Here is a 15,924-nt window from a genome sequence, read left to right as displayed (position 1 = left end):
AAAATCTCCAAGATAATTATCGACAAGGCAGATTGGTTGTTTAGTGTTCAGCTACAAGACGAGAAAATAAGAAACATCGTTAACGAAATACAGAATGAGGTGAAACCAGAATATCCCGACTACGTTGTTGAACTGGGTCGCTTATATCGAAAATACGACAACAGACTACTATGGGTTGTTCCGAAGCAGTTAAGGTTCCAAATACTTCACGAATGCCACGATAAGGCAGGTCATATGGGCGTTGACAAAACAATAAAACGAATTCTTAATCTCTTCTGGTTTCCTCGAATGCGTAATTACGTAAAGAGCTACATCAACTCATGTGTGGGTTGTGCTTTAAATAAAATCCCTGGTGGACGACATGAGGGTCGATATCACTACGACAACGTTAAACCAACACCGTTTACGACAATACACATTGATCATTTGGGTCCGTTCCAAAAAAGTTCAAAACACAACGAGCATGTGTTGGTAATTGTAGATTCATTTACCAAATTCACAATCCTACGGGCAGTCAAGAGTACCGCAACAAACCATGTAATCCCGGTACAGCTAGAGATCACGAGCTATCTGGGAATGCCTGAACATATCAAATCCGACCGAGGAACGGCCTTCATTTCAAAAGCATTCCAAAAGTTTTGCAATGAAAACAACGTCAAACATATTCTCAACGCAGTGCGGACGCCACGCGCTAACGGACACGCTGAACGAGCTAACCGCGTCATCCTATCCATGCTATTACCTTCTACTCATGACGAAAGACGATGGGACGACAAATTACGTCAAATACAATGGAGCATTAATACCAACCCGAATAAAACCACAGGTTGTACACCATTCCGACTACTTTATGGATACGTGCCACGAGACATCCTGCAGAATCAACTTATCCAGGCACTTCAAGACGATGATGGTGACCTGATAAACGACACCGACCTACAAAAACTACGAGTCAACACCGCTCAACGAATAAACGACATAAGAGCACAAGCCAAGAAGCTATACGACGCAAAGCATAATCAACCGAAGACGTACAACGAAGGTGATCTCGTATTGACTACAAACGAACCAATAAGCTCCGGTGCATCACGTAAATTAGAACCACGATTCAGAGGACTGTTCATCATCACCAAAGTCCTGCCAAATGATCGTTATGTAATTGAAGACTTACCTCATGCCGAATGAACACAACGTCAATACGAAGCCGTATTTGCATCAGATCAACTTAAAACTTGGTGCATGTTACCACCAGATGATCCAGACGACATAAACAACAAAGATGAGGCGAGGGCGCCACATTGGGTCAGGAAAGCCGACTGTAAGCGATGGCAACTCTGTTGCCCAACAAGTGTCAAATGAAATGAAGCAAGTGGCAGCAACCAAAAGGGCACAGTCAAAAAGCAACTGTCAGCGAGTGAACAACGTAAAATAGCGAGTACGCAGTATTTAAGAACGTTTTTAAAAAAAATGCATAAACTGTCATATTTTCATATATTTTAATAAAGTTCTATATTTTAATTGTTTGACTGTCAACTATAACGAGCGTATGCGAGTACGGTATTCTTACACATACAAGAAATGTAAGTTTGTATGAAATCGGACATTAGTGATAGATAGTTTAAAAAGACACCGTTATACGGAATTATTTGACAGTTTTAAACAGATATGTATGTACATATTATCTTATACATACATAACAAGAAAAAACGTTAACTTCGGCTGCACTGAAGCTAATATACCCTTCACAAGTGCATTTCTTTAAGTAACTATGTGTTTAAGTAAATCTAAAGACGTAGCCGGCCGGTGGTTTTCATCCAAAGGAAAACATTTTACTAGTTATTTTTATTTTATACAGAAAATGGATCTTATAGACGTTTATAGTTATTTAAAATTTTAAAAGATTTATTATTAACATAAACTTAATGAAAAAATTTGTAATATTTATGTATTATTGCATATATATCATTATATGTATATATTATATATTTACAGTTTGTTTTATAAAAACACAGAGCAAATGTAATATATATTTTTATTTCTATAATACATTTCCCATCCAAGCATTTTCGATCATTCAGTTTGTATGGAACCTATATGCTATCGTAATCCTATCTGAACAATTTTTTCGGTGATTATATTATTATCTTAAGCAGTAATCCAAATTTCATGAAGATACCACGTCAAATGCGACAGTTTTCCATACAATCCCTTGATTCCGATTGTTCGGTTTGTATGGTAGCGATATGCTATAGTGAGCCGATTTGAACAATTTCTTCCGATATTACATTGTTGCCTTAGAAAATAAGCTATACCAAATTTTGTGAATATATTTTGTCAAATGCAAAAGTTTTTCATATCAGCACTAGATTCTGATTCTGAGACAGACGGACATGGCTAAATTGACTTAGCTCAACATACTGATCATTTAAATTTTATTTACATACTTCGTGGCAAACTTAAAATACCCTGTTCAGGGTATAAAAATTAAACGATATTTCGTTATGTACTGTAGAACGTTCGAATCACAGCACGAAAAGAAGTGAAAATTGGCACAGTTATCCGTTTATTACTGCAGATGGTCTTAACGGATGCCTTTTTGGCAAAATCACCCGTTTTTTCATTTACATTCTAATTGAATTTCCACATCTTGAATTCCAATTTGTTTGTCGAAAAGTTTCAAAATCTAACAAAACGAAACTACATTAAAAGCATTAAGGGGCTATACTAGTGTGACACTTTAAAAAAAATGGTTTTTTGTTGCATTTTCGATAGTTTCCAAAATCTTTTTTTCCTTTGAAATCGGCAAGGTCGTATCTTGTATAGTTTTTGGATGGCAGCGTTCTAAAGAGCGATCGCTCGCAGGTACAAACATGTACTATAAGTGAAACTTTAAACGCGTTTTTCTCGAAACGATAATTTTCAAAATTGCTGACATCATAACTCCACGAGAAATTAACCGCTCGATTTAAAATAAAAATGAGTATTGTTTAATACAATTTACTATACAATGGCCTCTTTTTGATTGGTTGAAAATTGTCAATTTGGCATTAAAAAGACGACCATTTTTTACCAAAAAAAAATATTTTTTTCTAAATTACGCCATTTTATTAATTTTTGATAGTTTTCAAAGATCGTAGGTCATTGTATAGGAAATATCTTTAAGTTTAATAAACTTTTTGATTTTTTGTGTTTCAGATACTCATTCGGTCGGAATCATGTCAGCAGTTGAGGCACTTTGTTTTTGGCACCTCCGAAGACAGCACATAACTTTGTTATTTTTCAATATTTAAAAAAAAATCACAAAAATCGCCTAAATTTCATGCGTTACTCTGGTATAGCCCTTTAAGTAGACTAAATTTGGTTTAACGCCGCCACCACGAAGATAATTATTTCGATATATGTAAGTAGCATTCGCTTATTTGCTATGTAGTCAATAGCACACTTGGTCGTCAAATAAGAAAACATTTATTTATTCCTTAAGTTTATCACTTACGGATTTAAAGAGGCAAGCTTTTTATTTTAAAAATTATTCACTTTAATATTACTAAAACACTAAAACAATAAATATGCTATTATCGACAAAACAACGAAAATATCAACATCCTATATCACAGCTAGGACACATAAATAGCATAATTTGAAAAGGGTTTAAAAAAAGGTAAGCAAATTTATAAAAATGATTAAAAAATTGCAAAGATTGTTCATTTCGTTAGAATTTTGTACTATATCCATAATTTTTAATCACCCTCTCACATCTTCGCTGCATGCTGTTCACCAGTTTTCCCATCGTTCCTTTGGGATTGAATACCAAGCCTCCTCAATTCCAGCCCATAAATCATGAACATTTTTAAAGTTTTTGCTTGCTATTTTGAACTTGATATCATAAAGAAATTTTCTATTGGTTTCAGATCTGGGTTTGCGCCGGCCACTCATATATTCTAAATTTTTTATTGCCGAGCCTATGCTTTACTACCTTTGCGGTGTGCTTCGGAACAGAGTATTGCATAAATGTCGAGTTTATGGGCATAGATTCAAATACAAATGGCTCCATTTTATTTTTCAGTATATCCAAATACTAAAACTGGTCCATTTTACAATTTATTCAGTCAATTGGCACGATGCAATGTCTTGAAAACACGCCCCAGACCATAATACTTTCACCGCCTTGCTTAATGGTTTGATGGGTTTGACCTTGTGATCGACATATCTACAAATGTTTTTCCATATGGAGCCTTCCTATTTATCTTGGTTTCGTCGCTCAAAAACAAGTTCTTCCAAAATTGTGCTGGCTTGTCTCTGTGGGCCTTTGCAAATGCCAGTAGAATTTTGATGTGGCGTTTTGACAGGAGTGATTTTTTATTGCTAATTTTTTCAAAAAGGTGAGATTTGTTGAGTCGTCTTCCTACGCTTACACGTCCACACCATACTCGTGAATAACTTCGATCATAATCTCTCTGGCTGACTTAAAAGGATCGGCTTTTCTCTTCCGTACTAGGTTTTTGTCAACACTAACATCGGTTCTACGTAGTCCTGGTTTTCTTGGTATCTTTTTGTTGATAAAGGGCATGATTTCAGCAGTTCCGGCCTTTTTTCCTTTTTTGCCAACATTGCACATAAGCACTCTCTTTTCCGGCGTGGAATGTTTTCTCCTCCTCATTTTAATATACATACATACATATATCGACGAAATACTTACATATTTGTTATCCAAATTAAATTAAAAACATGCCAGAACTTCACACAAAATTCGAAATAAACTACGAACTTAAAAATGTGCCAGGGCCCGTCATTTTAAGCTCCCAAAACCTCTATTAGCGAGAAACAGAATCCTCTATAAGAGAGAGTCGTGAGAATAATACTTATCTATACCTCTATAAGCGACAGTCAAGCTTTATTTATTTATGTATATTATTTAGGAGGAACTATAGTTACAATAAGAACACATACATACATAAAAGATACACACATACAGTAACATATGACAAAACAAACTACAAAATTTAACATCTGCTATTTTATGGCTCATTCTTAACTTTCGTGACAATTCCTACAATTGTTTTTGTATTGTTTTCTTGTCAATATTGTGCCTATTCTATTGCGTGGAAATAAATAACTTTGTTATTTTATCGCACTCAGGTTAGCGAGAAACCTCTATAAGCGAGAATGAGATTGAGCTCCCTTGAACTCTCGCTTATCCAGGTTTGACTGTACATATATTATATATTATTTAATTGAAAGTAATTAAGATAAGTAAGGAAGAGCTAAGTTCGGAAAAAACCGAACATTTTATAACATTGCAGCTTGCAAGGATTCAAGGAAGTACCTTCAGGTACTTAAGGCCTATTAGTTATATGGGGTCTAGGGTGAGTTTTCACCCGAATTTATTCATTCTAAGCAGAAATGTGCACCGTCATAAAAAACACGCTCTCTCAATTTTATTAAGATAATTCACATATTGGCCGATATACATATGTATGTAGTATAAAGTCACCCGGGATTCCGAAAATCTTTATATTAGATATATGGCCGTTAAGAGAAGTACCCTTTGGTGGCACACATACTACTATCAGGAAAAGATTTTCTCTGAATTTCAATAATATTAGGTATTTTAGGTAGAAAGTCAACTGTAAGCACTAGTACACATATTCAGTACCTAGAGGCTTGAACTGTTTTGGTTCGATTTACGCAATTTTTATTCCGTGCAAAGTTTTATCCTTATATCGGGTGATTTTTTAAGAGCTTGATAACTTTTTTTAAAAAAAAAACGCATAAAATTTGCAAAATCTCATCGGTTCTTTATTTGAAACGTTAGATTGGTTCATGACATTTACTTTTTGAAGATAATTTCATTTAAATGTTGACCGCGGCTGCGTCTTAGGTGGTCCATTCGGAAAGTCCAATTTTGGGCAACTTTTTCGAGCATTTCGGCCGGAATAGCCCGAATTTCTTCGGAAATGTTGTCTTCCAAAGCTGGAATAGTTGCTGGCTTATTTCTGTAGACTTTAGACTTGACGTAGCTACGTAAATAAGCAAAATTGCCGCATTTGGGGTGAAGAGCAACCAGAAGCCGTTCAAGAACTGCCCATGCATCCCGAAAAATGCACTGTTTGGTGTGGTTTGTACGCTGGTGGAATCATTGGACCGTATTTTTTCAAAGATGCTGTTGGAATGCGGCAATTTTGCTTATTTACGTAGCTACGTCAAGTCTAAAGTCTACAGAAATAAGCCAGCAACTATTCCAGCTTTGGAAGACAACATTTCCGAAGAAATTCGGGCTATTCCGGCCGAAATGCTCGAAAAAGTTGCCCAAAATTGGACTTTCCGAATGGACCACCTAAGACGCAGCCGCGGTCAACATTTAAATGAAATTATCTTCAAAAAGTAAATGTCATGAACCAATCTAACGTTTCAAATAATGAACCGATGAGATTTTGCAAATTTTATGCGTTTTTTTTTAAAAAAAAGTTATCAAGCTCTTAAAAAATCACCCGATATATTAATTCATTCTTGGTTTGTATACTAGAAAGTGAAAGTTTCAAATTTTGTGTTATATGGGAAGTAGGCGTTGGCTGTAGTCCGATTTCCCGCCGATTCTTTCTGAGAAATAGGAATTTCCGTAGAATGTCATATACCGAATTTAGTTGAAATCGGTCGGGCGGATTTGGAGATATGTATGTGTTTTTACCTAAAAGTGGGCGGTGCTAAGCCCATCGTCCAATTTTACCCCGACTCCGTTAAAGTGCTGTCATACCATCTTGGGGGTTTAATTTGTTTGGCGTATTTAGATATCGCGTTTTCAGTAATTTTTAACAGTACCGTTATATATGGGTGTGAGCGGGGTTATCATCCATTTCATACATTTTCACAGTATCGGTAGGAATTCCTGCAATTGCTGGACATGATAATCAATGGAATATATTTGATTGTTGTAGCTTTAGTGGGTTAGGAGATATGTATATTAAATCTATTATTATTCAAACTTGTCTGCCCGCAGATGCAATTTGCTACTGCGATACCCTCGGCCAAATTCGAATTTTATATCTTAATTTAGTGCTTAGTTATGGCATTTTATAAGTTTTAGGTTAAAGGTGTTTTGTAGGCGTGGCAGTGGTCAGATAACGCCCATCTATGAACTCGTAGTTTTTTTTGCCAATGAACGAGCGTACCAAGTTTCATCGAAATATCTAATTTTTGACTCAAGTTAAAACTTTTACGGTCGGACTGACGGACGGACGGACAGACCTGGATTTCAACTCATCTTGTCATCCCGATCATTTATGTATATTTAACCCCATATCTACTTAGATTAGTTTTAGGTGATACGTATAACGGTTAGGTGATCGGATTCATTTAGGAGACAGACGTAGGTCGGTATACACATTGGAACATAAACTTTTTAACCTCAAAAAATTACGTTATATGCGGTGTTCTGTAAAAATTGGGGTGTAAAACATCATTATTATACTCAGATAAAACGGGCTGGCTTGAATCTCCTGAAGAATAATTTAATGTTTTCCTATGCTTCTTTAAAGAAAATAAACTTACCATTACGTCAAGTCGAAAATATTTATTCATTTCGTAGTCAACTTGCTTTATAAGCTTAATAGCGCCCGTAGATGAATCGATTTCAAAATATTCTTTTGCTTGATTGTTTAAAATTTTGAATTCAATCATACTGTTTACACCCTCATCCAAGTCCTTGACTGTGACAAGCAGTGGCCTAAGAAAAAAATACAGAATTTAGTAAATTAAATAAACTTCGTATATTAGTAGTTTTCATATATATACATTAGGGTGCACCTTAGCTATATGGGAGAAAAAAAATATAGCGTACAGGGCATCACACCCCCCCAAAAGTTGCATTAGAGTATAATATTATGTTCTGCAAAAAATTTTGGCGATTGGATAATGGGAAGACGTGCCGCAACGAGGGTAAAGTGACCATGTTATTCAAATTTTGATGCCCTGTACGCTATATTTTTTTTTCTCCCGTATAGCTAAGGTGCACCCTAATATACATATATATTTAATGTACTTAATCTATGTACACATGTATATAAAAGAGAAATTTTGTATGCATATATCTAAAAAAAACATATGTATAACAATTTCTTGCTTACATATTGACGCTAAATTGAGCGCAACGTCGCGATGTTGACCAAATTTCTATGAATCGACATCTCGCGACAATGTCGGCTATGTTGACACTTTTGTTCATTTTCTGTTCTTTATATGTATAAAATGAGCTAAATCCAAAATGCTTCAATTTTTGATCAACATGCAAATACCGGGAAATGGAAGGATTTCCAGTTTCCAGGCTGTTTATGTTCTTCAATTTTATTGTAACTTTTTTATTCAATTCATTTTGTCACCCCCAAGTACATATATGAGAGGGAATTCTAAATGAAAGCGAATTGTGGTTGAGCAGGCGCTCAGAAAAAAGTAAAACGCACTTGACTTCGCAGTACGCGCTCGATCTTTATGAATAAATTTGATGTCGTTATAATCTCTCAAAATCTTTACGAATTATTGAGGTTTCCCTTACAAAAAAATTCGTAAAAATTCCATACATTTTAGTTCTCTCCGTAATTCGTACTTTTTTCGCAACGCAAAGAATGTTGAACCTCTTATAAATCGAAACTTTGTTTCGTAACATCTTATAATTCGTAATTATAATAAATTCGTTAGGTTTTGCAGACTGTCATGGCGCCATTACGACGCTATGTATGTTGAAGTTTATGTTTCTAACACTGCTTTCGCGTAATTTGCGGCGTTTTTTATAACTGTAAAACTAAAGTTTAAAACTTGATGATTAATTTCCGGTACAAAATATAGCATTTAAAAAAATCATATTACGAATCAAACAATATATTCAATGCAGACGAAACTGGGTTATTTTAAAAGTGAGGAAATTATTTGCGGTATACATGGATGGCTCCGACAGATGCCCAGAGCATGGTAAAATTATGAAGGGAACACTTTTCTAACCTGCTGAATGGCAGTGAAAGTATAACGCCAGGAAAAGGGGAACCCGATTCCCCAATCGATGACGATGGAGCTGACGTTCCATTGCCCGACCATGAAGAAGTGCTAATAGCAATTACCCGTCTGGAGAACAATGAAGCGGCGGGGCCGATGGATTGTCTTTACGCCGCGATGTCTGAATTTGGTATTCCCGCAAAACTAATACGGCTGTGTAAAGTGACGTTGAGCAATATCAAAAATCAGGATCGGGAAGGACCTCTCCAAGCCGTTCGATACCAAACGAGGTTTCAGACAAAGCGGCTGCCTATCGTGCGACTTCAATCCACTGCTGGAGAGTATACATATGTATGTAATTCGATTTGATTTCAGAATGCTTTTATAATCTTTTGCAAATGCGATCCACTTATGTCCATTGACGATAGGCTTTTTTCTAATACTACGTCCATGATAAAATTTTCGTCGAATAGTTTGGGCAATACTCCAATCTCATTTTCCATTTCTGATTTTAATTTAGGGATTTGTTCTTACTTTGCGACAATTAAGCTATTTTCGCTATGACAGAAGACCCGTGGACAATCGGAGCGAGACTTTTTTGCTGTGTTTCCCACAGTTTTATACTTAGTAACGATCTTTTGAAATGTAGCAAAACTTTTATACCATACTAAACGACCGATTTCACGTAAGGATTTATTTTCTTTGTGATATTGGGTAGTCGAAAAAAGTTTTCGTATTTTGTCAACAGATGTTGTTGCAGTCACATATTTCCAGTGCTGCCAATCAAATTGTGTCATATCATATAATGTTGGAAAGGTGAGATTTCAAGCTTCAATCGGTGAAGTTGAAAAACATCATATTTTAAAATTTTTGTATAAAAAAGCGGAAGAATGCCACGCAAGTCACCAATTAAATTTGTGAAGTTTTCGGAGACGATGTTGTATTAATTCGTTTCCGTTCTGGAAACTTCGAAATTTCGATTTACACTGATGAAAGTTTGACACTGGTGGAATAATGTCTTTAGCGGAAAAATTGCAAAAACTGGTCGACCAAAATGGTACACATTTGTTTATTTATTTATTAGTATAAATAAAAAAAATAAGTTTAAGTACGAAAAGAATTTTGACTACCCTATATTTATTATCAAAGTTTTCAAATAAGATATCTGTTTTCCTTTCAGTGCCATTGCTGAAAACTACTTGTATGTCATTTATTAAAAAATATATATGTATGTATGTATGCATATTCCCTCAATTGCTTAAACTCACTTTTTATTGTTTATTTAAATTGTTTACACTTTTCTAAATCAAAATGAAAAATAACATACATACATACATATTTATGTAGCACTCACTCTGTATACTAACTTTTGTGATATCAATGTTGAGTATTGCAATTTGGTGAAATCGATCAAATAAGTTTGCAAGTACGTCACCAAAGGACGTAGCGGCCAATAACCGTTATGGCCTTGAACGAGATGAGATCTGCAAGTATCAAATTGGTCGATGCGTAAACTGCAATGAAGCATTTTATTTGGAGAAGGCCAAAGGGTGTATTTCAATTCTTAGAATACAGTACAGCCGGCGAAAATACTTCCAACAACAAAATTGACATTGACGAGTTTTTTCTCAACTTGCCTTCCGTTTGCGAGAACATTGCTCTATTCGGAAATGCCTTGATATTATACATGGAATGCATCGTCGAAGAAACAGTTACGCAGAAAGCAAGGCCAAACAATAGATTCTCAACTAATGCCTTAGGACGAATTTACACAATCCACCCGAAAAACGACGATTGCTATTGATAAATGTGCGTGGTTCAATTTCATTGCGTACTGTGAATGGTACGGTGTGGGCAACTTTTGGAGAAGCATGCCAGCAATTACAATTGCTGGAACATGATAATCAATGGAATCAAACGATGGACGATTCGATAGCTACTTTGCATGCCACTGAAGTTCGCACACTTATTATTATGGAATACGAACAAAAATTACATTCCCAAGGACATTTTACATCGTATTCGATAAGAATTGGAAATAGGCGAATTCCGGTTGATACTTCCAGTGGTTTGATATCAATTCCTCCTGCCTTTTGTCAATTCACTTCAACGAAGGATGAACTCATCACGAATGCTTATCCGAAAATTGGCCAAATTATCGTAACTACGATGTTTGCGCTCATACAAATCGATGAACCGATCAAGACGATCGGACAATGAATACGAAGCCGTGAATTATCCAGTGGAATTTCTAAATTCTTTGGAGAAGCTTGGTATACCGCCGCATCATTTGCGTCTGAAAGTTGGATCTGTATTGTAATGAAACCCGATTGATTGTGACGCAGCTATCGAATACAAGGAGGCGGAATGGTTGATTCTACGAATTCTTTTGAGTTCAAACAATTTGCCATTTCAGTTCAAACATATTCAGTTTCCAGGGAAAATTGCATTTAAGATGACAATCAACAGAACACAAGGATAGTCGCTAGAAGTGTGTGGCATATATACGTGGCGTGATCCCAAGTTGGAAAACCATTCTCTCTGTACATTTACGCACCAAATTAAGAAAAATGTAGAAAAATCGCAAATAAATGATTTTTAACACAATATATATTCAACTTTCTTTTCATTTTAAAACGCATAATTTCACGCAGGACAACGCCTGCGGGGAAATATAAAATAAATAGGCAGAAACGAATTAGTGAAGTGTTATTGGGTGCAAAAGTTAAAAATATACATACATAAGTGTAAAATTCATTAGAAATCGGAGAAACACGAACTTTAAATAGTTGAACTTTTCGAACTTTATATGCAAATATCAAAAACCATAAGTCACCGACAACTACATATAAATATATATTTTCTTGATCTGTTGCACCTCTTCTATCCGTACATAATAAAATACAAAATTCACCCGCGGGCTGGGTATACTAATAATAACTATAATAACTAAGTTTGTGCTCCCTTTTCCACTTTTGTAATTTCTAACATGTACATATGTATATACATATATAAGTACAATATATATCAATTCATTTTTAAGATATGTATGAATGTACATAAATCCATTTCAAATGTATCTGGAATTTTTATGTATGGTTTGTGGCGCAAAAATATATGAAATTGGTTTGCAAAGCGTTGTACAGGAAGTCTTTGGCACGTGTCCTGCAATGAACAAATTTTTATACTTTTGATTTTTGCGAATCAGAGCATTCTTATTGTAGGTATCGAAACTCGTATCGGGATCTTCGCACATGCTCTCAAATGTCATATCGATATCAAGTTCGTTCACTTGTGTTGCCATTGAACGTGACACGTTACGTTTGCGGAAAATCCGTCGTGGTCTTCTCAGTCTTTTGAGTGGAACAAACGGCATATTCTGATTTTGTTTCTTTTATTTACATATAATTTTTTCTTTGACTATTCTGAAGTTAATACAAATCAAAAATTTGAAAATTTGAGAAATTAAAGAAAAGAAATTAGAAAGTTTTGTAATGCCAGAAATTGTCGGTGATCGATATATGTATATTCAGACGCGCATCCAGACCCCCAGCTGAGATGGGGGAAAACGGGTAGTTTCCTCCCCAAAAGTTAAAAGTTACACATTATTTCCATCAAAAGTGACACTCCGCGAAGAAAAAGACTTTGAGTTACAAGTACAAAATTATATACCCAGAATATATGCATGTATATACATATATATACAGAAATTTTCAATAATAATCCACTATCAAATTATTTTTGTAAGGAGAGAGTAAAAGATGAACAGATATTCACCATGTGTCAAATTTTGGAAAAGACCCATGAAAGGAGAATCGACACACACCACCTCTTCGGTGATTTCAAAGCTGCTTTATGCCGCGATGTCTGAATTTGGTATCCCCGCAAAACTAATACGGCTGTGTAAACTGACGTTGAGCAACACCAAAAGCTCCGTCAGGATCGGGAAGGACCTCTCCGAACCGTTCGATACTTTTCTCCAGACTGGATAAGGTAGCAAAGTAAATGGGTTTGGCAGTGAACAAGGGCAAGACGAAATATCTCCCATTTGTTAAAGTGACTCCCAATTTTTGAATAACGTAATCACAGATAACGAGTCATGGAAGGCCGATGAAAGGCAAGCATTTTGAGACGACAGAGAGGATCCAAGCAGAATGCACCTCGTCTCTCAAGGCTATTCCGAAGAATGCCTTCCGTGACGCCTTCAATGCTTGGAAATCGCATTGGCAGCACTGCATCGACACAAAAGGAGCCTATTTTGAAAGTTTATAAAGAATTGTAACGATGGGCTCATACTCAGGCTTATTACTTTCCGGAAAAACCCTGTATGTCAGATATATCTTATTTGAGGATGATTTTAATATAATTTTTGCTGATATAGCTGCAAAACTAATTGGGTCTACATATGACTTAAAAAGTAAGTTTATAAGATACACGTTTTATGGATCTTGCCAACACCTGAAGATATTTCATCGGCTTTGATACTTGCAAGTTGCGCGAGTATGAAATATTTGGTTGCACTAAAACTTAGCCCTTCCTTACTTTTTTCTACTAAGTTTCTTGCTTTTAGGTCTGAAGAACAAAAAATTCAAATATTTTACAATTCATTGTAATTTCAACTAAATACTTAAACTATAATTAACCATATGCTTAGAAAAAAAATTACCTGTTTTGTGGATCGTTTCTTTGAAAAACGAAAGAACCAATTTTGGCAATCTCTGAAATAGTTCCATTATATGCATTTTTCTCGAAGTATGGTTCATTGTCGTTTATATCTAAAATATGTATGATAATACTGTGCGTGGAAGTAGCTGATGCCATGTTTGTTGCAATAATAGTGAGATTGAAAGATCTGAAAAAGATGAAAATTCAAAAATTCATTTTAACACAAATATCTATAAATGGTCCCGCCAGTTATAAAAATCTATATCAATCAAATCTAAATAAAATTCTACTTAATAACTTGAGCCTTTTAGTAATAAAAGTCTATTTAACTTACTTATTCTTCTCATAATCGATGATGTCATTCGCTGTTATCACACCAGTTGAGGGATTGATACGAAAACGTTGGCCTTCATCACCATCCGCCACCTCGTAGAACACAGACGAGGAAGAGCGTGCCTCCACTTGACAAACAAATGCACCCACTGGAATATTTTCATAGATCTCAATCACGTTAAGTGGTGCCATAAAGATAGGTGGATCATTTTCGGACATAGTTACGATGATATGAAGTGGCATTTGTGAGGAGAGTGGCGGCTCGCCGTGATCTGTGGCCTTAATTTGCAACATATACTCTTGCATTTTATTGATATTCAAATTTTTCGAAATCGTAACCACACCCATTGTGGGTTCTATTTCAAAAGTATTGCCAACATTACCAGTTATTATGGAGTACGTTATTTCAGCATTTGCTCCACTGTCCAAATCTAATGCTGTCAATTCGGTCACTTTTGAACCGATCGCCGCACTCTCTGGTACTTTACTTTGTACGATTTTGCTCATAAATTCTGGATGATGATCATTATGATCGTGTACAGTTATTACGATTTTTGCATAATTCCGTTTGGCTGGAGTACCTTGATCCTTAGCTATCACTATCAGTGTGTGATACCTGTTTTTTTCATAATCCAAACGTTTTATCACCAAGACATTGCCACTGATGGAGTCAACGCGAAATAATGACAGTGATGTTGGATCTTGTGCGGCATGTAACGTATAGAAAATCTTATTATCTTCATCCTTATCGGTGGCATGCAATTGCATTATGATGGCTTCCTCTTCGATATTCTCGGATATATTTACATAGTATATATCTTGTGTGAACTGTGGACGATTATCATTGATATCGACAACGTGTATGTAAAGATTTGTATTAACTATATGTGTGCCATCGGTGACGGTAACTGTCAAATTATACGATGACTGAGTTTCACGATCCAAACTTTTCGAGAGTAATATGTGACCATTTTCCTTGCCGATGTAAAATTCATTGCGTTCGTTGCCATCTGCGAAAGAAACAGTTTTATTTTATTTAGTATAATATTACATTGATCTGTATTTACTATTTTTATACCCTGAACAAGGTATATTAAATTTGCCACGATGTTTGTAACACCAAAACCATCAGCTTGACGAGCTAAGTCAATTTAATTGCTGAAGTTATTATGATTCAAACGCCAGGAAAATCAGGACATGACGTATCTTCTTACAGGTCCATATCACTTCTACCGATAATATCGAAGCTTTTTTAGAAAATTCTCATAAAACGTCTTAATAAAATCGTAGAACGAAAAACCATGATTCCAGCGCATCAGTTTGGCATTCGACCTAACCATTCTACGATTGATCAAACCCACAGATTACGCACATTATTGAAAAAGCCTTTGAGGGAAAAAATTATGTTCTACCGTATTTTTGAATTTTGCAAAAGCGTTCGTTAAAGTTTGTCACAAAGGACTGATTTCGAAACTAAAACTGACTTGAGCGAAACAGCATTATGACATCATAAAATTATATGTATATATCAAGTCGCTACTTCTGCGTTAAACAAGGAGACAAGTATCCCATCCTTAGGGAAATAAAAGCAAGAGTTCCACAAGGTTCACCCATGACCTGCCAGTAGACTGCAATTATACAACAGACACATTTGCAGATGATACCGCGTTGCTTGCTGTACTTAAGGGGTCAGTAGGGTAATTTGGGCCGGTTTTTGACATTTTTTTGACATTTTCATTCTACAATAGAACTTTTTTCACATATCATGAGGTACATATGTATACGTGGAGTGTATAAACAAATTTTTTCGGAATTTTTGGATGACGTCTGTCGGAGAAATACGAGGGCTGCTATATATATTCTGGCCTAGGGCAACACTAAGTGTTGCCAGGTGCAATCTGACATTTCCATTGGAAAGTTTGACATTTTTTAGCATAACATCACTCA

General features: G+C 35.6%; 1 protein-coding gene across 1 annotated transcript in view; it reads right to left on the bottom strand.

Annotated features, from left to right (window-relative positions):
* LOC126761991 (fat-like cadherin-related tumor suppressor homolog) overlaps window positions 1-15,924 on the bottom strand; it is an 88,812-nt gene that overhangs the window by 22,691 nt on the left and 50,197 nt on the right. The window contains exons 9-11 of the mRNA XM_050478449.1: window positions 13,979-14,987; window positions 13,646-13,831; window positions 7,546-7,720 (exon numbers count right to left, since the gene is read on the bottom strand). Coding sequence (XP_050334406.1) covers window positions 7,546-7,720; window positions 13,646-13,831; window positions 13,979-14,987 — 1,370 coding nt within the window. The remainder of the gene's footprint in view (window positions 1-7,545; window positions 7,721-13,645; window positions 13,832-13,978; window positions 14,988-15,924) is intronic.

Source organism: Bactrocera neohumeralis, chromosome 6, assembly GCF_024586455.1.
Source record: "Bactrocera neohumeralis isolate Rockhampton chromosome 6, APGP_CSIRO_Bneo_wtdbg2-racon-allhic-juicebox.fasta_v2, whole genome shotgun sequence".
In the NCBI taxonomy this organism is placed as follows: Eukaryota; Metazoa; Arthropoda; class Insecta; order Diptera; family Tephritidae; genus Bactrocera; species Bactrocera neohumeralis.
Note: the sequence above shows the minus strand (reverse complement) of the source record. Positions and strands in the feature narration are given on the sequence as shown.